Source organism: Ursus maritimus, unplaced genomic scaffold (assembly GCF_017311325.1).
Source record: "Ursus maritimus isolate PB19 unplaced genomic scaffold, ASM1731132v1 scaffold_28, whole genome shotgun sequence".
Taxonomy (NCBI): Eukaryota; Metazoa; Chordata; class Mammalia; order Carnivora; family Ursidae; genus Ursus; species Ursus maritimus.
Window position 1 is genome coordinate 1,592,309 of NW_024425341.1, and position 27,498 is coordinate 1,619,806.

The window sequence follows — 27,498 nt, forward strand, 5'->3', positions numbered from 1 at the left end:
TCAAGTTTTAGGATACATCTATAATTTTATTACAAAACCATTCTTTTGGCATTAGTTGGTTACAGTGATAGCAAGATACGGTGAGTGTGGCATAGCAGCTCTAATGTAACATTGCATTCCCCGCTTCCTGAACCGAAACGGAAGTGACCTTATATCCATTACATACAAGTTACCTGCGTTCATTAATGCTGCAAATCGTGACACATATTCCCTTTAGGGAGGAGCTGATGCTAAGGGATTAGAGTAAAAGTTGGTAAGTCTACAAAAGTTCCTTCACGGGACTTTCTGTTTCTTCTCCCTCCCCACAAATTACTTTGCTTGAAAAGAATCAAATTACTAGTCGGAAGAGCAGCAGCCCCCAAGGAGCATCACACTTAGTTCTTGTTAAAAAGCGGTACCTGCGCAATGCACATGTTACACCACAGGCAAAGGGAATGACCGCTTTAGGTTTGAACTCCTGCATTAGAGTCTCTTAAAAAAATAAAGCATTCCATCGAGTTCCTCCAGGCGGTGTTATTGCTGTACACTTGCTGGGTCACTCTCTGTGCTGTGTTTGCTTTGAAGGGATCTTCCAATATATCTCCAATATTCCTTTCTTATAGTGTCCTTTTCTTTAGCTAGAATTTCACACAACTGAAAATGAAAAACAAAAATGCTTTAAAGATAACGTGTAACTCAATCTCAAGGGCAAACGCTTTTGAGCCAACACATTTAAAGTCAGATAATGTTCAAATGAGATACATCATTATAATCATATACTGTGTTCACTAGTGATGTGGGTTGTGCTCTAACAGTGGAAATAGTCCTGCACTGAACTCTCGAGTGACCACGCTGAACAGGGCATGAATATAGCGGCAATGGCAGACCAAATTCTGAGACACCGAGAAGAACACAGTTCTCCTGACTTACCTCTAATGCTTTATTAAGAATGTCCTCCTTGTTGTCACATTGGTTTTCTAGCATGTCTTCGTATATATCCACGAGAAAGGCAATTAGGTAGGGGGAACTGTGACTTGGTTGTAAGTCAAGTAACTGATTTAACAGATTGGGATATTTGGAAAGACCACGATCCTGTAAAATCCTAAAAAAAATTATTCTCAATTTTGAGAAGAACAAAAATAATAGAAAGATCAAGAGAAAATGACCTCTGTAACATGAGCAAGAAGAGGAGACTTATTTTGAATGAATGAAGTTGAAACTAAATGAAAATTTTAAATTATGTGTGAGTTTTATTATGGATAATTATGAGCTGAGTATAATTAGTTATAAAGAATAATGAAACTTAAAAGTGATCATTTATAACTCAAACTGCAACACAATTAAATCAGAAAATAAACCATCTTCTTAAAATTAAAAACTGAAGGAAGAAAACAAGAGATGTTTCTGTTTCTTCTTGAGATGGTTCCTTACTCTTTCAGCTCTCCAGACATTATAGGTCCCAACCCTGGATACATCTCTCCAAATGTGAATGGGCTCCATACTTTATGTTCTTTGGGCCTAGTTTCCAGGGAGACCTCTAAGCTCAAAAAGGAGCCTGGTTGTATCAGTGGCCAGGCAAGTAAAACCTTGTCAATTTAAGGAATGAGACTTGTAACAGGAGAACTCTAGAAATGAAAATAGAAAGGCTGGCTATGCATCTGTGCAATCTGCTTGTAAATAGTTTGCTTTGTCTTTACTATGTTCCTGAGCTAAACAGAAACTAAATGTATATATCCCATTCTTTGACATAAAGACTATAGGATTCATAAATACAATTATAACTGTATTATTGTTCAGTCATGGACTATTCCAAAAACTGTGCTGGTATGTGCTTGGGTGGTGAAGAGAACGCTAGAAGGCACTGTTCTTGGGTGTCACCATCTAACACTGGTATATTTCCAGAAGATCAAGAGAAACGGAAAATTCTTTAGTATCCTTTTGGAATCTGATTAATGGAATATATTCCATGATACATCATATTAGCAGGTGTTTTTTGTATAAAACAATCCAAAACAACCTCTTACCCTTTCAAATAGTTCCATGCACTTTCATTGTGTGGTACTAGTTTGATCATTTCCAGAGTGTACCTGTAAGATAAAGACCACAAAGAAATATAATTTTAAGAGCAGTGCAATAATTAGAAACAGTTTCAATAAGATTGTGCACAGCTTGGATATGTGCTTTCATTTATCTTAGTGGGCTAGCTCATATCTAAATTAAGAGAGAATCCTTCAAGCCTGCAGTTTTCAATTCATAGTTATATAGTTCCTTCCTCTTGTAAATTTGTAACCAATTCTGGAAAAGAACACCTAACTAATATGAAGGCTCAATTCACAAAAGGAAAATAAACTGATGTGGGGGACTTCCTTTAATTTAAGATTTCTCTTTGAAGGAAATGTCAGCTAAAACAGGAGGTTTTCCTTTTATTGGTAAAGCAATCTTGAGAAAAAGTCTAAGATCTACTTATGCCCAACAAATTTAAATCATTCAAAAAGGAGAACTACATAATCTTATGAGCTGTAATAAAAAATAGCATGGAAATTATATAGACAAAGAATAAAAATGAGAAATCAACACAAATGTATATTTCTTATACTCTAAAACCAGATTAGTAGTTAACTACAATGTGATTACCAGTCAAAATGGACACTCCCTTTCTCTTCCCTTTAACCAGATTATTAAGTACAATTTAGATTCAATTACAACAAATTCCAAGGAAGTGACAGAATTTAGCTTCACTATATCCTTGCTCAAATGAGTCACTTACTGACTAAAATTTAGTAATCTTGGTTTTATTGCTGTTTTATTTATTTTTATTTATTGTTTTATTACTGTTACAATAGCATTTTTTTTTCCACAGAGAGTACAATCGTCCCCCCTTTCTCCACAGGATAGGTTCCCAAATGCCCAGTAGATAGATGCCTGAAACCACAGAGTATCAAATCCTATATATACCATGTTTTCTCCTATACATCCACACCTATGATAAAGCTTAATTTATAGGCACACTAAGAGATTAACAATAAATAGAACAATCATAATATACTCATTGTAATAAAGGTTATATGAACGTAGTCTCTCTCAAAATACCTTATTAGACTGTACTCACCCTTCTTGTGAGAGAATACAATGCCTACATGATAAGATGAAGTGAGGTGAATGACAGGCATTGCGACGTAGTAAAGACTACCTAACGTCTCACCACACATCTGTCCTCAGGAGGATCATACGCTTCCGGACTACAGCTGACCACGAGTAACTGAACCGCAGAAGGCAAAACTGCAGGTAAGGGGGACTACTTAACGATAAACTCATCCAACACTATGAAAAGGTTTTTTGCAACTACTTTTACATGACCTAATATTTCCAGTTATTTTTCAAACCTTGTCCCTGCATGTCTTCACTAATCATTGTAGAAGATTCTTAATTTCATTTTGGCAATACCTAAAGAATTTTATTCACATACATATGCACTAAAGCATGATCTATTTTAATGGTTAAAACATACACTTTGAGGTCAGAGTGCCTAGCTTCTTTGGTTTTTTTTTTTTTTTTTAAGTAATCTCCATCCAACGTGGGGCTTGAACTCAACTCCTTGGACTCACAACCCCAAGATGAAGAGTTGCATGCTCTACCAACTGAACCAGTTGGGTGCCCCAGACTGCCTAGCTTCTAATCTTAGCCCCATCCATTACTATCTGTGTATTCTCAGGCACATTATAGAACTACTCTGAACCTCAAGTTCTTCATCAAGTATCTCGCAGTGTTGTTATGAAAATTAAGAATTCCACGGGGCACCTGGGTGGCTCAGTTGTTAAGCATCTGCCTTTGGCTCAGAGGGCATGATCCCGGCATTCTGGGATCGAGCCCCACGTCAGGCTCTTCTGCTGGGAGCCTGCTTCTTCCTCTCCCACTCCCCCTGCTTCTGTTCCCTCTCTCGCTGGCTGTCTCTCTGTCAAATAAATAAAATAAATCTTAAAAAAAAAAAAAGAATTCCTGGCATGTAATAAATGCTTAATAAATGGTAACTGTTGGGGCCCCTGGGTGGCTCAATCGGTTGAGCATCCAACTCTTAATTTCAGGTCAGGTCATGATGTCAGTGTTGTGGGATTGAGCCCTGTGTTGGGCTCCACGCTCAGTGCAGAGTAAGCTGGATATTCTCTCTCTCCCGCTAAATAAAATAAATCTTTAAAAAATTGATAAATAAATGGTAACTATTATTAATAGTACTAGTACTCATGAAAATATGGCCATGATATATAAAATGATAAAAAGCAATGTGTATACCACCATTGTCTACATTGCTGTGCAAACATGTTTGCAACAGGTTTAGAAGGGTCCGCACTAATTGCAGCTCACTCTAAAGAATGGGGTATGGGAAGAGAGAAAATAAGAGATTTTCATGTTTTACTTTCCATAATTCAGAACAGTTTCCCCCTACAACTAGACTGCATTACTTTCATAATAAAAGAAAAAAAAAAAAGAAAATAATCAGGTAAATCTATGTTCTTTAGAGTTAAAAAATTAGGCAACAAACTAAATTCTAGATAACTACAGCTACTCCTAGCATTTTAAGTATTTTTTAACTATCTTAATGGTATGATAAGCCTTAAATATGGAAAACTCTTAGATTCGTTTTTTTAAACAATTTTTTTAAAGATTTTATTTTTAAGTAATCTCTACACTGAACACGGGATTCACACAACCCTGAGATCAAGAGTCGCATGCTGTACCGACTGAGCCAGCCAGGTGCCCCTGGAAAACTCTTAAGATTCTCGACTGATTATTTCTGTTTCTATTTGGTAACAGAAAACCAGTGATTTGCCTTTGAAGACTATGAGAAGTTTCCATATTTCACTCTTCATACTCAACTTTTAAGTACCTTATTACACCTAACCTAATGAAGTAAGTAAGAAATATATAGTATTTGAAATCCCTAATTATTAACTGGGTTAATTCAAGGAAGAATAACCTGAAGCATTCTACCTTTTAGCAAGAAAGCTACTGAACTCTCTAAAGGATGACCCTTTACTGTCCTTCAGAGTACTTCTGTCCTAATCCTCACAACAGAATACCAACTCTAAAAGAAAAAAAAAGTAATATATTAAGGTCTAGATAATGAGTCTGGATTTTCTCTACTCAAGCCCCATTATTTAGGTTTAAAAGTAATAAAATTATTTCAGTAAGTTCACTGTTACCCCACAGATCAATACTATTCAATAGAACGTGTTATGATGATGAAAATATTCTTTATCTGTGCTGCCCAATAGACTAGTCATTAGCCACATGTGGGTACTGAACGCTGAGAAGTGATTCATACAACTCAGGAACGGAATTATGTGATTTTAATTAGTTTGAACTTAAGTAGCCATATGTGGCTAGTGACTACCACATTAGACAGTGCAGCTTTGAAGAGCATACTAGTAAAAAGAAAGCATGAGACGTGACTGAGGGGTATGTGGCTGCTCCAGAAAGAAGCCTGGGGCAGAGAGTAAATGCAGGACACTGGATGACAGGCCTCTTTTCTTTCTAATTTAAATCACCAGAACCCCATATAGAACAGATAGAAGGAAAACTAACCTGCCCTGACCCAAACAGAAGAAATAAAAAGAGAGATGAAGGCAGATGGTCATAAACATCAGCTCCTCCCAGGAGCTGTTAAAACAACTTTTATTTTTTCATTTTTAGTTTTTTTAAAGTAAGCTTTAGGCCCAATGTGGGGGCTTAAAACTCAAGACCCTGAGATCAAGAGTCACATGCTCTACTGAATGAGCCAGCCAGGAGCCCCTAGAACAACTAGTATAATTAAAATTATGAGTATGTTCTCATCAGGCTATAAAAACAATATGTTCAAATTTAAAACAGACATTGAGACAAAAATAGACAAAGTCAGAAAAGAGGTGGCTATTAATGATTATAAGTACTAATATACATTACAATTCAAAAAATTCTGGAGCTTGTAACAGCTTTTTGTATGTTAAAGCAGTAGTTTTAAACCAGGGCTGCTTCTACTCCACAGGGGACATATGGCAATTTTTGTTTGTCTCCACTTGGCGGACGGGGATTCCTACTGATATACCGGGTGTAAAGGCTAGGAATGCTGCAACAGCCTACAGGGTACAGGACAGCCTCTACAACAAACCCTGCGCGGCAGAATAACGTGGCTTCTGGGAACTGTTATCTACAGGGCACCAGAATTTAATGAGATAGTTTTACAATAAAGCTTCCTAGACACTATGAAATCTGATTTCTTCTCCATCTGTGGTAGTAACACTATTTCAAGAAACTTGTGACACTGCAATTTAGAGGTGTACTACAGCAGCTATAAATTTGTCCTTACAGATTTCATCTAAGTATTCTGTCCTATTAATTCAGTGAGGGCGGGATCAGGGGCAGGCTTGATCTTTGCTGTATCCCCAATGCCTGAGACACGACAGGCACACAAATATTCTTTTAACGAGTGAACAAGTCAAGGAGATTACTAACTGGACTTCTCTCTCCAATATAGCACGATCATTATAGCCAGTGGTGTTAGAAATGACGAAGTATCTTTGGTTCCAGACAGAGTTATTTCTCACATCCTCTTTAAGAAGTTGGTCTACGTACTGTAGCTCATTATCCCAAAGTTTAAATTCCTACGAGAAAATAAAAAATATCCAATTAGAAATGTCCCATTACTTTTTTTTTTTTAAGAACAACCCCAAGATCAAGAGTCACATACTCCACTGACTGAGCTAGCCAGATGCCCCTAGAAACGTCCCATTATTAATAAAAAATAAAAATAAATAGGGGGCGGGGTGCCTGGGTAGCGCAGTCGTTAAGTGTCTGCCTTCGGCTCAGGGCGTGATCCTGGCGTTCCGGGATTGAGTCCCACATAGGGCTCCTCCGCTGGGAGCCTGCTTCTTCCTCTCCCACTCCCCTGCTGTGTTCCCTCTCTCGCTGGCTGTCTCTGTGTCACATAAATTAAAAAAAAAAAAAAAAAAAACTTAAAAAAATCAATAAATAAGGGGCGCCTGGGTGGCTCAGTTGGCTAAGTGTCTGCCTTTGGCTTAGGTCATGATCCCAGGGTCCTGGGATAGAGCCCTACATTGGGCTCCTGGCTCAATGGCGAGCCAGCTTCTCCTTCTACTTCTGCTGCTCCCCCTGCTTGTGCTCTCTCACTGTCAAATAAACAAAATCTTAAAATTAAATAAATAAATAAATTTTAGCAAAGCTAGGTAGAAGTGAAGATGTGGGACTCATCACATATTTGGAGGAAAATGATTATTGCAAGTCAAGGAAATGGAGGGGGAAAGAAAAGTCATCGAAGACAAGGGAATGGTCACAAAGAAAGAAAAAATAAGGAAGAGAGAGCAAAGTGGCCTGTGATTTGGTACCATCTTCTTGAGAACAGAACATACCAAGAGGCATATTTATATTAAACAGACCCAAGAAGTATTCTAAGGGACTAGATCACAGGCAAAAAAGATATATGTAACTAAACGCTTAAGCATTAACTTGAAAATTTAGAGGGGGGAAAAACCAAACTCAGAAAATGATTAACTACAGTATAGTATATTAATTTAATGGATTTGATATGAATACATATTAAGTAAAACGGAAGTATTAAAAATGCACATGTAAGATAAAATTACATTAAAATACACGTGGAAAAATACAACTGTATTTAGATACAAATTTTTATGTTATAAAGCTGTTTAAATAAAAAAAAATTATGGGGAGAAGAGAACCAATAAAAACAACTTAAGAAAGGAATGAAAAGGTCAAAACTTACAAATGTTGCAAAAGTTGGGGATGTTAACTATGAAAAAACAGAGTTATATTTCTTGTTTGATAATGGCAAAGGATAGAATTTCATAGAAAAAACAAAAATACCAAATATCTTTAGAAAATGTACCCCTTTAATCAAATTTAGAAAAGTTTAAATTTTTAAGTAAAAAAAAAAATTTGTGAACTGCTCTTGGTATAATGAATAGTGCACAAAGTAGCAATCACTGGGAAAAAATTCACAGGAAACAACAGTAGAATTGTTTGCTGGAATAAATAAATGCCCAGAGTGGGAGGTATAACTGGTATCTTCTATTCAGGGCTTAGCATAAAATTTTAACAAGTGGGCAGAAATAAAATACTATTTATTACTGTAAAATCATATTCCAAAGTTTATGTATGCAAAAACCCCAGTAGGTACCATGCCCTTGTTAATTAAAATAACATAGCTGTATTAGAAAATTACAACTACCTTTTCTATTCAATTTGCTAGCAAATATAAGATGTGATGCAAATTCAATCTAAAAAATACAAGTTACTATTATTCTTTAATATGAAACTACTTACCAATGTATCTTGAGAGATTATAAGATTAATCAGCATGAAGGATGTCAGGTTTTAATTAAGTATCTTAATAATTCTTAGCCATTATATTTTGTGTGTAATGATCTATATATGTGTTTTAGTTCAGGAGTATACTTACAATTCAACAGTAATTTTAATTATTTAATTCAGTTAAAACAATCTGAAAAACATTTTAACAAGAAAGGCAATACCTGAATAACCCACTGTCGATGTTGCCAGGCATGATAATTCTTTGCATCTTGATTAAGAATATCAGCAATAAATTCAAGCTCCTGAGATGGATCTTTTAGCCATTCCACTAATACTCGCCTATGATGCCTAAAGCAGGGAGAAGAAGAAGTTTTGTGCTCACATATCCAAGAACTGAAGTATCAGTGGTGTGCGTTGTACTACATGATATGGAGGGACACTCAAAAAACAGAAAGTCACCTCTAGTTCTCAAGATTATACTGGAAAGAAAAGGTAACGAAGAAACACTAAGAGGGAAAATTCCAGAACACTAAGTAAGAGCCGAGAAACATAAAACAGTGATTTATGTGTAAAATGAAATGAGATACTTACACTTTAAAGGAGGTTTATTTCAAGCTAAATCTGGAAGTAATCTTTTGACAACCACAAAATCCTGTCAAAGGATTCTGAAATACTCCCAGATGGCATAATCAGACTATAGGAAATGTGATACTATTTAATCAAGTATAGAAGCTCCTCTGGTTATAAATAGGTTTTCAATTTTCCTTAAGTCCCCAGCATCACATACAAGCAACTGCTCATTCCACCAATTCGTGGGCAGAACTGAATTCACTTCTACTCTGGCAAGTAGCTGTGACAAGCTGCGAGTTTGTTAAGAGTTGTTTCTGTACTAGGAAAATGCTTCTAAGAGTTTTCTGTTGGGTTCTATTTTTATAATTTTTTTAGCTGAAATATTAATACAAATCTATTAGTGAAAATGTTCTAAAAGTCACTGTAGTGATGGTTGTACATATTTGTAAATATACTAAAACCACTGAACGATACACTTTAAACGGGTAAATAGACTAATGATGTATTATATGCGGGCTAACTGAATTTAGATTTTAAAAAATGGGGGCGCCTGGGTGGCACAGCGGTTAAGCGCCTGCCTTCGGCTCAGGGCGTGATCCCGGCGTTATGGGATCGAGCCCCACATCAGGCTCCTCTGCTATGAGCCTGCTTCTTCCTCTCCCACTCCCCCTGCTTGTGTTCCCTCTCTCGCTGGCTGTCTCTGTCTCTGTCGAATAAATAAATAAAATCTTTAAAAAAATAAAATAAAAAATGAGTAAATAGTAGGGGTGCCTGGCTGGCTCAGTCGGTAGATCATGGGACTCTTGATCTTGGGATCATGAGTTCAAGCCCCACATCGGGTGTAGAGATTACTAAATAAATGAATAAATAGTATAATATGCGAGTTATATCTCAAAAAAGCTGTTCTTTAAAAGAATTCATTAATATTCAATATACTAAAAGTGAGTAGGAGTGATGGGAAAAGGGGAAAGATTTGATGCTGAATGAATGAATGTTCTACATGCATGGAAAATTGAAAAATTCATCTTACAGAATATTAAGAAGGCAAGATACTACCAAGAGGAAGATCCTAGAGGGAAAGCCTTCTAAATTTATTTCAGAAATCTCCCAAGTTAGTGAACACTAGCAATAATTTATTTTTCTAGGTTCCCGGAAAATTCTGTAATTTAGGAAAAACTTAAGAATTAGGTCTTTCAGCATGTCAAGCTGACCCTCAGCACTACCACCACCAGTACCTCCTCCTCCAGCTCCGAAATAACAGCAACCACAGTAGCTTCCATTCAAGGGGTGCTCATATGCCGGTACTGTTCAAACTCTTTCTTCCTATTTGTTCTCTGTCCTGCTCCACAATGCCTCTTTTTTTCCTCCACTGTGTTCTGTTCCCCTCACCTATAATAATCCCTATAGTTTTGTCTATGCTAACTTAGGGCTTACATACTCTGTAAAACACTCTGCACCATTGTGGTTTTCATACTGCACTGTAAAATAACTGGCTTTATTATGTGCTTTCCCTGTTAGACTGTGTGGCTCATCTTCGTATCCCCGCATCAATAAAAATATTTTGAATAAACAAATGAATGAAAGATCAAATACCAGACAGTCATTTTATAACACACTGAATAGAAAACATTTTTTCAGATTCTTTATTCAAAAATTTTCCCACAGGGGTGCCTGTGTGGCGCAGTCGTTAAGTGTCTGCCTTAGGCTCAGGGCGTGATCCCAGCATTCTGGGATCGAGCCCCACATCAGGCTCCTCCGCTAGGAGCCTGCTTCTTCCTCTCCCACTCCCCCTGCTTGTGTTCCCTCTCTCGCTGGCTGTCTCTGTCAAATACATAAATAAAATCTTAAAAAAAAGAAATTTTCCCACAAGATTATATGTTGTCAAAAGTTTTAAGTAATAATTGCAGTACACATATTTGAGTGTTAACTTGAGGTTAGGTACCACTTTAAGCACTAAACATAAAATCATCTCATTTAGGAGCACCTAGGTGGCTCAGTGGTGAAACATCCAACTCTTGATTTCGGCTCAGGACATGATCTCAGGGTTGTGAAATCGAGAGGCTCCTTGCTGGGTGTGGAGACTGCTTAAGATTCTCTTTCTCTCCCTCTCCCTCTGCCACCCCCCCTAAAAAAAAAAAAATCTCATTTAACCCTCCTAACAACACTATGAGACACGTAACATTAGCACGAATGCAAACTACTAAAATTATAAAGAAACAAACAATTCCCTATAATTTCATCACCCACTGGGCAGGTAATATTAACATAGTGATATATTTCCTTCCTATTTTCATCTTACCAAACTTGATAGTTTTTGGGCTGTTCCTCAATTATTGCAGTGATGTAGTTCATTTCCTCATGTAGATCCTTTTGAAGTGACTTTAGGAGAACTCTCCGAAAATGCCTACAGCAAATATCAAGCACTGTCTCATTACTCTACATAAACTGCCTAGCCACACCATCTGATAAAGGTAAAACAACATAGTTAGACACACTTCCTTTTTTGGTAGGTATTCTATATAACCAATAATTTAGCAACGTAACTGCATTTGGTTGTCCAAACTCATACAATTATCTGGTAATTAGAAGAATCAAGCATTTTGAAGTAAAAATAGTGAACAGCAACAAATGTTGAGAGAGGAGAAAAAGACAACCAATTAATGATTATTTTCAGGTAATGCTCTGGTTATGAGTGTCCTACTACAGGAGAATCAAAGACATCTCTTTCCCTATAATATATCCTTATATGGTACAGCTTATTCGTTTAGATATATCATTCATATGATAAATTCCATTACAAACATTATCAAATATTTATTTTTAGAGCCACCACAAATATGCTACTTACATATGAAACAAGTTTCTCTTAATTTCTTCAAGGTAGAATCAAATCATTTAAAAAAAACCTTTTCTCTAAAAACATCATTATTAGTTCTGGTCTGTTTTTACTTCAAAATTTCCAACTCAATGTATAATAAGAGACAAACAGCTGCTTTAAAAGTATCTTTTAAAATGAAATGCTAAATAGGACAGATAACGGTATTTCTCTATTTTATTAGCTTAAGGAAAATTAGGCTTAATAAAACATGGCGATAAACAAGCAGCTTGGTTTACATGAGTAAGGTTATCCAGTATACTGCCTTTAAAAAACAGCAAATAAACTTAGGAAATTTTAAAATGTATTCTAAGTTACTTTGTGTTATATATGGTCAGGAATTTCTTAAAAAATAAGAAAGCGCATACTAGAGATATAAAATGATGGCATATCATACTAAGAATTCCAGGAAACATGGTAGATTAAATGAGTGAGTTTATCCTAACACCCTAATAAAACCCCACAAAAATGACAGCAAGGGAATGAAAAACAGTAAATATCCACAAGGACAAAGAGAATTAGGGACAAGGGGATATCACAACAATGGGAAGGGGTCAACAAAATTATGGAAAATGGTAAGCTGACAGACAAGTTTTAACTGACTTTGAAAAACAAAGTGCTAAAAACCTAACCGTCAACAGAAGAAGAAAGGTTCAGAAATCAGGTGTCAGGTATCTTCAAGACTGGGAATCAAGGATGGGGTTAAAAACAGTATAAAATCTAGAAAGAGCCCTTAACAGCCAAGATCCCTTCCCCAACCTTAAGCAGAGAGGTGACGGCATCACTGGCCTGGTGTGAGATAACAGAAAAAATATATATAGGTCTCTGCCCCTGGTTCCTGGCACAGAGCTCCTGGAACACTCAGGAATTCCTAAGTGATAAGAGCACTAGAAGCGGGGCGCCTCGGGGACTCAGTCGGTTCAGCATCTGCCTTCGGCTCAGGTCATGATCTCAGGGTTCTGGGATCAAAGCCCACATCAGGCTCCCAGCTCAGCGGGGAGTCTGGTTCTCTCTCTCTCCCTCTGCCCCTCACCCCACTTGTGTGCTTGCTTGCTCCCTCAAATATTTAAACAAAATCTTAAAAAAAAAAAAAAAAAGAGCACTAGAAGCATTCTATTGAGGCAACTCTAGGTGGGCTCCTTAGGTGGTTCCTGGTCACCAGGAAGACCAACCTTTGATCAGAAGCTTGGAATTATCGATTCCACCTCCAGTTGTCTAGATAGAGGAGAGAGGCTAGAAACAGAGTTAATAATTGATAATGCCCACATGAGGGAACCTCCACCGCATCCCAATACTAGGGGGTTTGGAGTTTGTAGGTGGATGAACTTATCCATGTTCTGGGAGAGGACATACCCTCCATAAGGACAAAAGATCCTGAGCTTGGGACCCTCCCAGATCTTGCCCTATATATCTCATCTGGCTGTTCATGGGTACCCTTTACCACATCCTTCAATAAACTGGTAAACATAGGTAACGGTTTTCCTGAGTTCTCTGAGCCACTCTAGCAAATTAACTGAACCCTAGGAAGGGGTCAGGGAAACCTCTGACTTATAGCCCACTGGTTAGAAGCATACGTGACAATTGGATTTGCGATTAGTATCTGAAGTAGGGGGCAGCCTTGTGGGACTGAGCCCTTAACCAGTGGGATCTGACGTTATCTCAATGTCAGGTAGTTAGACAATGTCAGAACTGAGTTAAATTGTAGGACACACAACTAGCATCAGAGAGAACTGCGTGGTAGGGGAAAAACCCAGTCATTTGGTGACCAGAAATGTCAGAAGTGAAGTGTTTTGTGTGAAAGTAAAGGAGACACACAGGAGAGTAACTGTGGTTCTTTCTAAAAACCTGGCAAGATGCAAGTGGCTTTATTCTCTGGAAAAAAACTGAAGCAGAAAGGAATACCAGACACAAGAGGAATACAGGGTGAGGAAAAGGACTAGAAACTGGGAAATTTAAACCACTAATATACTAAACAGCTGAGAACCACTGCCCAACCAATCTTCCCCTGCCTAACCCCCGAAACTATGGCAGCCAAACACATTCTCCCCAGGTAATAATCAGACGACTCTTCTTTGGAGGAACAAACCACAAGAAAAGATCTAGAACTGCTGACATGTGAAGATTTCACACAAAACAGCCACATCTCCACTCACTAACCTCACAGTGAAGCCCTCCAGTTGACAAGTCCTGCCACATATAGAGCTTCCAATCAGAGGAGTTTTCCTGCCTCTATTATAAGTTTGAAAGGAGAATCAAAGATTTGAGAAAAATATTTACATGAAAGAAAGAGACCAAAACAAACACCAGAGAAATGAAAATATATCACACATCTATGAAATAAAAGACAAGATGCTATTAAAAAAATATTCAGAAAACAAAAAAGCTTTGGAAATTAGAAATTTTTGAGTGCAGACAGAAATGAGGAGATAAAGTTGAGAAATATCTCAAATATAAATGAAAAGACAAAGAAATGAAAATCAGAAAAAGCAATCAAAAAGGTACCACATACAACTAAAAAAAAAAAAAGCATTCCAGAAAGAGAAAAAAAACAGGGAAAGAGAAAAGGCATTATCAAAAACACATAAAAAAATTCTCTGGACCTACTAAAAATGTTTCAACGAAATAACAGGAGTCTTCTCAATAGAAGCTGGAGGAAATGGAAAACCAGTTTTAAAATTCTGAAGGAAAATGATTTCTAATATAGAATTCTACTAATAAAGTTGAGAAGAGACTAAAGACACTTTTCAATATATCAAATCTCACAAATGGTTTCCCACACATCCTTTTATAAGTTCTCTTCTACTCAAGGATGTGGTCGATAAAATGACAGAGTAAATCAAGAAAGAAAAAGAGGTCAGGTCTGGAGACAGGAGACCGAACGCATGAGAGAGCCGGAGACTAGATGTGCAGTGCGCACACTGGTGAAGAAGAAAAAAAGGGGTTGAAGGATCACCTGTTGTGTTCAGCAGTAACGACACATTTTACACATATCAGAGAGCCTGGGAGACAAATTACTTACTGGCACAAAGAAAACGAAACTGAACAACAAAAAAAGGCAACCTGTTAAAAGGAATGTACTCTGAAATACTACAAAATGTGGGTCAGCATATTTAAAATGTATAGGTTAACTTAAGAAAAAATAGCTGAGAGTTCTTACCTCTGGGGAGGGGACACTGGTAGTGAAAAGCAAGGGGACAGAGGATGCCATTTTTCATTCAGCCTCTGACTTTTAAACTCATAGTGTGAATTATTATGATGATAACAAGCTTAGTTAAAAGAACCATCTGAACTAAAACAGGACACATTTAAATGGGGAAGATTAATGATGAGCAGTACTTACCACACGGTATAATTGGCTGCATTTAACTCAATAGCATCTCTGGTTAGTTTAAAAGCTCGTTCACTTCTTTCATCACGCTGCAGAACAGCCCGGAAATAATCATACACATCTCTAACTGGGGACAGAGCATACGTCTGCATTAGCACTATCTTTCTTGTTTAAACTTAGACTATAATACAAAATGCTGCTATACCTTATGAGGAAAGATACTGAATTTTTATCATTTATAACAACAAGCAAAAGAAAGTCAAATGACTGTGTGAATGCCACCCTGAGAATGCTTTAGTGTCATAGCCACAATATATGTGTAACTATGTCTCCTGCTCACGTATGCACAGGGGCTAATGCCAGCCTCCAAATCTCTGAAAGACGTTACACATTAAAGTAAAATTAAGAGTACATATATTCAAATATATTCACTTACCTCATTTTCCCACATTATATTTTGATCAGTTTTATAACTGAAAAAGCAATGTACACAATGGTAGAAAATTCAAACAGTACAAAAAGAGTCACACTAAATTTCCGTTCAACTCCAAAGAAGCAACCACTATTAATGATTCTACTGTATCCTTCCAAGTATATGTTCTAAATACATCCTCCCATTTTTTACACAAACGAGATCACACCGGGGGCCTGGCTGCCTCAGTCAGTAGAGCATGCAACTCTTGATCTTGGGGTTCTAAGTTCAACACTCATGTTGGGTGTAGAGATTACTTAAAAAGAAAATCTTCACAAAGATAAAAAAATAAATGAGATCACATCACACTCTACGTTCTGGGCCTTGCTTTTTTCGCTCACACATTATCAAAGTAGTGCAAAACTTACATACTCATTGACTCAACAATTCCAGTTCCAGGAAGTTCTCTCTTTTTTTTTCAAGATTTTATTTATTTGACAGAGAGAGAGAGCACAAGCAGGCGGAGCAGCAGGCAGAGGGAGAGGGAGAAGCAGACTCCCTGCTGAGCAGGGAGCCCGACATGGGGCTTGACCCCAGGATTCCAGGATCGTGACCTGAGCTAAAGGCAGACGCTTAGCTGAGTGAACCACCCAGATGCCCCTTCAGGAAGTTTTCTTACAAATATACTTCCTATGTACCCAAAACAACCAAAGAAATTTACTGGAGTGTTTGGTTATATAAAAAAATTTTTAAAGGCTGGTTGATGGTAATGGGTTAATCAGAACTTACTAACATTAGTGTCGCTAAAGTTGGTATACAACACCCCACTGCTAAATTTGCCTGGCTTAAAAAAAAGGAAATGAAAACTGGAAACAAATGCTGAAGAATGAGCTCAGTCCATTATGGCACACCCATACAATGACGTACTACTCAGTTGTTAGTAATGAGGCTGCTCTGGTACGTACAGATAGGGAATAACTGCTAAGATTGTTAAGTGAAAAAAGTAAGGTGCAGAGCTGCATGCTATTCATTGTTAAAAACATACGCTTATTTATGAATATACTGAGGAACAGGGAGGAGAAGACATAATTTTCAACTGTATTCTCTGTTACAAAGTTTATCATATTTCTCCAATAGGTGCATTTCACTGTATGGTACTCAAATTTTATCTAACTCATCCCCTATAAATGAAAGTTTCATTCTCTTGCTGTCCTGAATATAAACCGTATGCTGTCCTGAGTATCACCGTATGCACACATGCAAATTCAGCATATCCACAGATAAACTCCCACAAGTAGAATTAACTGCATCAAGGTGATATACCCTGTTGATGCTGACAGGTTTTGTCACATTAAAGATCTGATCAATATATATATTCCCTCCAAGAATGTAGGAATAATTTATTTTTTCCACACCCTCACTGACAATATCAAAATTTCTCATCTTTCCTAATCTCTTAACTGAAGAAACTTAGACTTTGGCAAATATTACCTGCGTATTCCCATTTTCTACAAGACAAACTGAGACTGAGAGAGATCAACAAGTTCACATTGGGTCAGTGTTCCTTGCAGACAGAAGTTAAACCCAAATTTAGGGGTGCCTGGTTGGCTCAGTCAATAGAGCATGTGATTCTTGATGTTGGGATTGTGAATTCGAGCCCCACGTTGGGTGTAGAGATTGCTTAAAATAAAATACAATTAAAAAAAAAGTTAAACCCAAATCTAGGCTGATATCAAAGCCCATGCCACTAATCACAATGAACTAGTAGATACTGCAGCTGAAATGTCCTCAACACAGTACAGATTAAGGCAGAGAACAGATTATGGCCCAAGACAGACTATGAGAAAAAACGTCTGTTAAACACTCCCCAACACTTCTTTTTTCCACAAATAAAAATGTATGTGGACATGATATGCTATTTTTCTTACAGTATACATTTTTCCAGCTACTGACAATTGAAAACCTTTTTTAACAGGTATGTATGCAAACCATGTCAAAACATCCTAGTTTGCCTAACCATTCTGTTACTCTTGGCAATGTAGATTGTTTTCAATTTTGCTTTATAAAAATCACTGCTTTAAGCTTCCAATGACTTTGCATTAAAAATTTTTAAAATTACATATATAATGCATATATGTGTATTTTCGTGTGTGCATATTATTTCCTTACACAACCCCAAAAGTGAAGTTATCAGGAAACAGGAACAATTATAGCTCTTTACAAATTCTGAGACATAAAAAGGTTATCTTTTTTTTTTTTTTTTTTTTTTTTTTTAAGATTTTGTTTATCTATTTGACAGAGATAGAGACAGCCAGAGAGAGAGGGAACACAAGCAGGGGGAGTGGGAGAGGAAGAAGCAGGCTCTTAGCAGAGGAGCCTGATGTGGGGCTCAATCCCATAACGCCGGGATCACGCCCTGAGCCGAAGGCAGAAGCTTAACCGCTGTGCCACCCAGGCGCCCCAGGTTACCTACTTCTAAACACTATCTTTAAAAAGCTGAATTTAAATCATACCAGAATAAAATTTAGAAAGAACGTAAGTGGCAAATAACTATAAAACATTTTGCAGTCACTAAGAACCAAGCTCCCAAGTAATTTTCAAGTTATAACAAAATGCCTAGAACACATTAACTCTATATACAATGTATACATTCGTTTATACACACACAAGTATCTACACATACAAAACATATACACATGCACATATACATACCATAAAACCAACTTTGTGGAAACATAATCAGAGGAGTGGAAGGCTACATACCAAATATTAACAGTGCTTATTTCTCTCTCTCTTTTTTTAAACTGGTAACTTTTACTACATCATCAAGAACATTCTTTTTTTAAAAAGTTTTTAAATTTGTCAGTTAACATATAGTTTAATATTAGTTTCAGGTGTACAACATAGTTATCCATCACTTCCATACATCATCTGGCACTCATCACAAGCACACTTCTTAATCCCCATCACCTATTGCACCCCTCCCCCCACTCACCTCCCCTCTGGTAACCATCAGTTTGTTCTCTGTAGTGAAGAGTCAGTTTCTTGGTTTGTCTCTCTCCTTTTTCCCTTTGCTCATTTGTTTTCTTAAATTCCACACATGCGTGAAATCATACGGTGTTTGTCTTTCTCTGACTTACTTCACTTAGCATTACACTCTCTAGCTTTATCCAAGTTGTTGCAAATAGCAAATTTCATTATTTTTTAAGGCTCAGTAATACTCCATTGTATATATACCACATTCTCTTTATCTACTCATCAGTTGATAGGCGCTTGGACTGCTTCCATAATTTGGCTATTGTAGATAATGCTGCTAGAAGTATCAGAGTGCACGTACCCCTTTGATTAGTATTTTTGTTCTTTGGATAAATACCTAGTAGTGAAAGTGCTGGATCATAGTGTAGTACTATCTTTAACTTTGAGGAACCTCTGTGCTGTTTTCCAGCATGGCTGTACCAGTTTACATTTCTACCAATAGTGCCAGAGGGTTCCCCTTGCTCCACATCCTCACCAACACTTGTTTCTTGTGTTGTTGACTTTAGCCATTCTGACAGGTGTGAGGTGCTATCTCATTGTAGTTTTTTTTTTTTTTTTTTGAAGATTTTTCTTATTTATTTCTGCATGCAGGAACACAAGGAGCAGGGGGAGGGGCAGAGGGAGAAGCAGGCTCCCCACTGAGCAGGGAGCCTGATCCTGGACTCAATACCAGGACCATGGGATCCTGACGTAAGCCAAAAGCAGACACTTTATCGACTGAGCCACCCAGGAGCCCTATCTCATTGTACTTTTGATTTGCATTTCCCTGATGATAAGTGATGTTGAACATCTTCTCACGTGTCTGTTGGCCATCTGTTTGTCTTCTTTGGAAAAATGTCTTTTCATGTCTTCTCCCCATTTTTTAATTGGATTATGTGCTTTCTTGGTTAAGTTCTTTATATAGTTTGGATACTAACTCTTTATCAGATATGTAATTTGCAAATATCTTCTCCCATTCCATAGGATGCCCTTTAATTTTATTGACTGTTTCCTTCACTGTGCAGAAGCTTTTTATTTTGATGAAGAGCTAGTGGTTTATTTTTGCTTTTGTCTCCCTTGTCTCAGGAGACATATCTAGAAAGAACTTGCTATGACCAGTATCAAAGAAGTTATTGCCTGTGTTCTTTTCTAGGATTTTTATGGTTCGAGGTCTCACATTTAGGTCTTTAAACCATTTTGAATTTATTTTTGTGAAGGGTGTAAGAAGGCAGTCCAGTTTTTCCAACACCATTTGTTGAAGAGACTGTCTTTTTCCCATTGGATATTCTTTCTTGCTTTGTTGAAGATTAATTGACCATACAATTGAGGGTTCATTTCTGGGTTTTGTATTCTGTTCCACTGATCTATGTGTCTACTTTTGCACCAGTACCATACTATTTTGTCCTTTTCCTTTTTTTTAGAGTGCGTGAATGCATGTCAGACCAAGGGTGGGGAAGGTACAAGGAGAGGGAGAGTGTGTGTGCATGAATGCCAGACTGGGGGTGGGGAGGGTACAGGGATAGGGAGAGAGAATCTTTAAGCAGGCTCCATATCAGGCATGGAGCCTGATAAGGTGCTCGATCTCATGACCCTGAGATCATTACCCGAGCCGAAATCAAAAGTCAGACACTTAACTGACTGAGCCACCCAGGTGCCCCAGTACCATACTATTTTGATTACTACAGCTTTGTAATATAACTTCAAGTCTGAATTGTGATGCCTCCAGCTTTGCTCTTCTTTTTCAAGACGCTTTGGCTATTCAGGGTCTTTTGCGGTTTCACACAAATTTTAGGATTGTTTGTTTTAGCTCTGTGAAAAACGCTGTTGCTATTTTGACAAGGATTGCATTAAATGCGTGGATTGCCTTGAGTAGTATAGACATTTTAACAATATTTGTTCTTCCAATTCATGAGCATGGAATGTCTTTCCATTTCTTTGTCATCTTCAAATTCTTTCGTCAGTGGGTTTTTGTTTTTGTTTTTGAGACAGGGTGCGCAGTGGCGGGGGGCGGGGGAGAAGAATCTTAAGCAGGCTCCATGCCCAGTGGAGAACCTGACACAAGGCTCAATCTCACAACCCTGAGATCACGACCTGAGCTGAAATCAAGAGTTGGATACTTAACTGACTGAGCCACCCAGGCACCCTTCATCAGTGTTTTATAGTTTTCAGAGTACAGGTCTTTCACCACTTTGGTTAGGTGTATTCCTAGGTATCTTATTGTTTTTGGTGCAATTGTAAATGGGATTGATTCCTTAATTTCTCTTTCTGCTGCTTCATCACTGGTGTATAAGAACGCAACAGATTTCTGTACATTGATGTTGTATCCTGCAACTTCACTGAACTTGTTTATTAGTTTAAACAGTTTTTTGGTGGGCTTTCAGGTTTTCTATACATAGTATCATGTCATTTACACATAGTGAAAGTTTTACTTCTTCCTTGACGATTTGGATGATTTTTAATTTCTTTTTCTTGTCTGACTACTGTGGCTAGGGCTTCCAGTACTGTGTTGAATAAAGGTGGTGAGAGTGGACATCCCTGTTTTGTTCTTAACTGTAGAAGAAAAGCTCTCAGTTTTTCCCCACTGAAATGATTTTAGCTATGGATTTTTCACATATGGCCTTTATTATACTGAGGTAAGTTCCCTCTAAACCTACTTTGTTGAGGTAACAGTGGCTCTTTCTTGATGATAAGAGTCTTCTTTTGATTTTAACATCCTCGAAATTTTCTAAGGTAAGCATGGATTACTTTAAAAAAATTTTAATTAAAAAGAAGTATATATTCCAGGCAAACACTGTAAACAATACAAAAGTACATGAAATTTCTCTCACTCCAATGCCACTCCCCAATGCACTGGATTTCCATCAAGGGTAATGGTTGTTACCAAATATTTTTCTAAGTGTGTGTGTATAGTTGTTATTTTTTAAATTTTTTACTTATTTTTTATTAAGTAATCTTTATGCCCAACATGGGGCTTGAACTCATGATCCCGAGATTGAGAGTTGCATGCTCTGCTGGCTGAGACAGCCAGTTACCCTGTTGTTTATTTTTAATGAAATTGGTATATTTTTCATACTATTTTCCATTTTGGCATTTTTTCCCTCAATGGTATGTTCTTCCATGCCAACATACACACATCTACATCACCCTTTTTCCACTATTCCATATAAAGAACATGGCATAATTTACATGTGAATGCTATTTTTTTTTTCAAAACAGAATTCTACAAGTGGGAATAGAATACTCAGACTTACAGCTATCCATGTCAAGTTGACAGGCTCATAAATGAATCTGGGGTTATATAAATAGAATTTTATATTCATTAGATTTTTTTCTGTAGTTTTCAATATTAAAATATTCTTTTAACTAAAAATTACACATTTGATATACTGTCATACTCAAAGTTTCTGAAACTTATATGGCTTTTGTCACTCAACATTGTTTCTGAGATTTGTCCATGTTATAAAAGATCTAGATCCTCTTAATGGTTATTCAACTGTATGATAATGATATACTTCATTTATCCATTTTCTAAAACATAGATTATATAAGTGGCTTCCAACATTTTGCTTTTTCAAAAAATGCTGCAAATAATAATAGTTAATGCATATAGTGCTTACTCTGAGCCAGACACTGTTCTTTTATTTTATAATTATAATTTACTCACTCTATATAAAGTACTGGCCCTTGAATGACACGGGTTTGAATTGCACAGGTCCACTTATACGCAGATTCTTTTCCAAACAGTATAGTACCATATTTTTCTTATGAATTTTTTTAAGAGCTTTTTAAAAAAAATTTTATTTATTTGACAGAGAGAGAGAGAGAGAGAGACAGAGAGAGCACATGAGCAGGGTGAGTGGGGGGAGCAGGGAGGGAGAGGGAGAAGCAGGCTCCCTGCCTGAACCAGTCAGGCACCCTTCCTCATGATTTTAAAAAACATTTTCTTATTCTCTAACATAGTTTATTTTAAGAATACAGTATATAATACATTTAACATACAAAGTATGTCTTAATTGACTATTTATGTTATTATCGTAAAACTCCCAGCAACAGTAGGCTATTAGTAATTAAACTTCTGAGGAGTCAAAAGTTATACATGGATTTTCAACTGGGGGGGAGGTCAGCACCCCTAACCCTCCTGTTATTCAAGGGTCAACTATAGTTACTATTATTATCCTCATTTTACGTAGGTGGAAATAAAGGTATAGAGAGGTTAAATAATTTGTCCAAGGTTATAGAGCTAGTAAAATGCTGAAGTTAGAATTTAAACCAGTTGGTCTGACTCTGCAGTGTGTGTTTTTAACCTCCTACTACATGTCTTCTTATGTCGTATGCCAGAGTATACCCAAAGTGTATCAGTAGAAGCAGTTACTTCGAGGGTATACAATAAAAGCATTTTCCAATTTTGCTAGATTAAACCAAACCTCAAAATGGCTAAACATGAAAATTACCATCTGAAATGTATCAATCTGTTCATATGCCCTAATACCTGATATCGTAAGATAGTTTTAATTTTTATCATTTAAAGCACTGTTGGGAAACAACATTCCCATTTTATTTGTATATCTTTCATTCCTAATGATAATGGACTTCCCCCGCCTTAAAAGCCAATGGAATTTTCTCTTCTGTAAACTACCAGTTCATATACCCTTTGTCTACTTTTTTATGTTTGCCTGTTTCCTTAAACTTTTGTAGGAATTTCTTATGAGGTTCTGAACATCAACCCTGTTTCATATGGTGTATCTTTTCCCATACTACTGCTTCCCTTTTAACTTGCTCATGGTTGTCTTCTGTTGTACAGATTTTAAATTTTGATATATTCATCTATCAATTTTTGATTGATAGGTCATATTTCTCTATCTTTTCCTTTGTGGTTTCTATTCATGATATATGTAAGAATTTAAAATGCTAATCTTTTTCACCCTGCAAAAAAAGCTTTTATTAAATTATTTAACCCCAAGAGAAATGTACAATTGTATCAGTTTCTCCAACATCTTTGTTATAGGTACCTAATGAATCTGAAAGTGGTTTTCATCTCTCTGATCACTAGTGAGGTTAACATCTCTTCACAGATATTTCTATTTCTTCCAGTGAATTATCTCTCCATATTGTCTCTCTTCATAGTGTGAAAGTTTTGCATTTTAATGCAGTTATACCTTCTGATCTTTTCCTTAATTCTGAATTTTACATCTTGCCTAATAACACCTTCTTCACCAAAAGAAAGATTACTTTCTTATTCCTTGTATGTTTACAGTTGTGTTTTAGAACTTTATTTTCTGTAATTTATTTTCGCGTAAGACATGAGAGAAGGATATAAATTTGCTTATATCCAAATGCATAGACAACTGCTACAAAAACCAATATGATTAATCTATCTTGTATAAGATATCCTTTTAATCACATATTAAGTTCCCATCTATACTGATCTATTTTTAGATTTCTTATTAATCTATTTATTTCTGCACCAGTTCCACATGTTATTTTTAGTAGTCCATTTTTATGTTGGGTAAGTCAAACCTTCATACCATCATTTTTCCTTTTCAAACATTTCTTGGCATTACTTCATAATCAAAAGAATACAATAAATGCTTTTTGTAAAAAAGGAATGATCTTGGATAACAAAGCCTTAACTGAAATGTGTACATCACACACACACACACACACACACACACATACACCCCCCCCCCCACAGAGGAGGTTTGAGAATTATGGGGCCACCACAACCATTAGAATTCAGAATATATACACACACACATAAAAACACAAAGCTAGCATTTCAATTTATTCATGTACCCTTTCTTAGAAGAACAACTAACAATTAACATTTGCATGACCTTCAATTTACAAAGCATTTTCATTCACATTCATTATGAAAGAATGATACTTTGTCAAAGAAAATAATCCACTCATTTTAATATCAGTAAATGTATTCAGACTAAGCCTAACACTTCATTGCTGAAATATATTTCAAAATACACAAGTTTCAGCAAACCAAAGTTTATTCTACATAAAACAGTAACTCATTTATGTTTTATCTTGTATGCAGATTAAACGGTAAATGAAAAGCACAATCACAAGTATCTATTACATATTATAATGTAGCATTCATCACTTAGAATATGTCCATTCTCTGGACAAAATAAAAGTTTTAACCATGAAAATGAATTATTAAAAAACGAGTATCAGCTTGTCATTTAATCTTTATTAGACAAAAACATGTCATCTACGTAACCATACAACTGTTAATTTCAACTCTGCTACTAAGTTTGACTATAGACCTTTTCCTAATGAAAAATAAACTTACATTTTTCACTATAAATGATCTGGACCACTGGATTGGGGCCATCATTCTGCGGCACTGGATCTATATCAGCCCATTCTGCTCTGTCCCTGAAATATATATATTTTTTTCAGTGACTGTATTCAAACATATAAGAAGAAAAAGAAATCTGATGTTTTTAAAAATGGCAACAACTACACTTCCATTAATATTAGTAACTTATAAATCTTTTAATATAATCATGGTTGGATTCTTCATGACCAAGTTTTGCCATTTTACTTTACATATTAAACTTTTAAAGTAACATAAAAATAAACTGAATAATCTGCCCATTACAATAAGCTAATAAATCAATAGTTCTCAAAACTGAAGTTTTTATGTTAAGTGGAGAAACATGTTTTGCAGTAAGCACACAATAGTTTTAAATTAGAAATCAATTTAATTCATTGGTCTAATAAGACCTTTTGGAGTTACCATTTAAAAAAAATTGAGTAACAATTTACTAGGAACTTACATTTTAAAATCAAAGGAGGCACTATTAGTTTACTATACAGAGGTGGTCCAGGTGGTCTTTAGAGAGCAGGCTCTGGAATCTAATAACTGTCTGAGTTAGAATGTAGGCTCTACCACTTATCAGCTGTGTGATCTTGAGAAAGTTACACAATCTCTCTGGGCCTCAGTTTCTTCATTTATAAAATGGAGATATTACTAACCAACCTTAGAAAGCTGTTTGAAGGACTGGGATAATATGTTAAGCACTGAAATATGTGTAATAGTAAGCACATAAATAGTAAGTATATTACATATATATACTAATATATTAGTATATAGTATATAATCATGAAATACACAGTATTACCATATGCTTAAATGTTTACGCCATGTTATAAATATAGTATATAATAAATGCATATAGTAAGCATTCAATGAATACTATTTCTCATTATCAATGCTAAAAGAACATACTGGCACCAATAGGTGCCTATAGACATTTCTGTGTAAAATGCCCAGTATGACTAAATTTGTTTTAACCACTCTCTTATTTATATTCTTTTCCTTTCACCCATCTTTTAATTCTCTATACTGATCAGCTATTGAAAGCAAAGATTCTGTGGCATCCAGACAATCCTGAAGTTGTGTCCACTGTATCAGAAGAAATACAAGGGAAACAATTACCTGAGTTGTGAAACCTAGAACTTGGGGTAGTAGCATTAGAGAGGTAAGGCTGTCATTTAGTCACTGAAAAATCAGATATAGCCAAGTGAAGCAGCTGAATATTTTACAATTCAGAGAGGAGGTGTGAGGATTATGGGGCTACCACAGCCAAATTAAATGTGTAAAACAACTCCAATAACAAAATCTGGATAGTGACTTTCACTCATTCATAAAACCAAGGAAGGCAAATAAGCTATCTAATGGGTTTACATAGAACTGCATAAGAAAAAATAAGGCAAAAAAAAAATAAGATACAAGGATTTGTCAATTGTCTTTGCAAGTTCAACTGGAGGTAAGGAACTGGCATTACCAGAAAGCAAAGAACTTCTAGGGGTGGGACCGGGGAGAAAAAGCAAGAAAGTTACAAAGTACCCAACTATGCCTACTATATACCACTTGTATTATGTACGAGGTGATGTAGACCTTTTCAGTTTTACAGCTTAAATTCGGTGTCTGTCTGATGGTAGGCGCTAAAATATTTAAAGGAAATGCTGAATGAAAATGTCCCAGTCCTTAAAGATCTTGTACTAGCTCTCTCCACTTTTACAGAACAAACCACGGGAAGCCCTTACACGTTGTTTTTAAAGCGAGCAAATATGGACCTTATTTATATTTAAATCTTATTTCCTCCCAGGCTATTAAACAGCACCCAAACCCTTCGGTATTCAGTCATATTATTATCAGGCTTAGAGCTGTGGGAGCATGCAAGAGAGCGGGAGATTTCTTAAATTCCTGAATCACACCTAAACAGCCTAAGAAAGAGTGCTGTCCAGTGTGTTGCAGTTTCTACGCCGTCTGATGTCTGGCCTCCCCTCTGTCTCTCGGTGTCAGCGCTGGCCCCGGAAAACAGCAACCCCGAAAAGAGCGCTAGGGGTCCGAGCGCGCCCCCTCCACCCGGGCTGGCCGGACAAGGAAGCGGCGGAAACTTCGGCCGGACACGCCGAGGCCAGAGGAGCCGACCCGGAACCGCAGGCCGGGTGGAGCTCCCGCCTTCTGGGGAAGGGCCTCGGGTGCGGCGGCCCTGCTGTGGGCGTTACCTGTACAGGACATAGGTGGGCGAGTCCAGGCTCAGGAACCCGTCGTCCATAGGGGACGCCACCGCTTCTCCGGGCTCCGCCGCCATAGCTTCTTCCTGCTGCTGCTGGGGCGGCGGAGGGTGCGGCTGGGGCGGTGGCGGCTCCGGCTGACCGGACTCGCTGCCCTGCGCAGCCTCCCCGACCCCCTCAGCAGCCGCCATCTCGCCTCTGTCCGCTGCGGAGGTGGCGGCGGCGGCCCCGCCCCTCGCGGCCCCGCCCCTCGCTCCCTCCCCACACCCCCGTGGCGGCCCACTTCCGGTTTCCTCGCTTCCTACCATAGAGATGCAGACCAGAGATACCCGGGAGGCGCCCCAGCCCTGGAGGTCTGAGATGGGTACCTGGCCACGTGTGAGGGAAAGCCACTCTCCCTGAGGGCTCCAGATTTCCCGCACGTCGTCCCGTGTGTGGGCCTTTCCGAATGCTTGT

General features: G+C 37.3%; 1 protein-coding gene across 1 annotated transcript; it reads right to left on the minus strand.

The window, feature by feature from the left end:
• Window positions 1-27,271, minus strand: FNTA (farnesyltransferase, CAAX box, alpha). The gene is made up of 9 exons (XM_040643201.1): window positions 27,034-27,271; window positions 24,806-24,891; window positions 15,087-15,201; window positions 11,171-11,275; window positions 8,523-8,649; window positions 6,466-6,614; window positions 2,004-2,066; window positions 910-1,081; window positions 1-633 (listed from the first exon to the last, which is right to left on the minus strand). Exons 1-9 carry the CDS (start codon window positions 27,231-27,233, stop codon window positions 514-516), a joined length of 1,137 nt encoding a protein of 378 aa, XP_040499135.1. The 5' UTR covers window positions 27,234-27,271; the 3' UTR covers window positions 1-513.
• Between the last annotated feature and the right edge of the window lie 227 nt (window positions 27,272-27,498).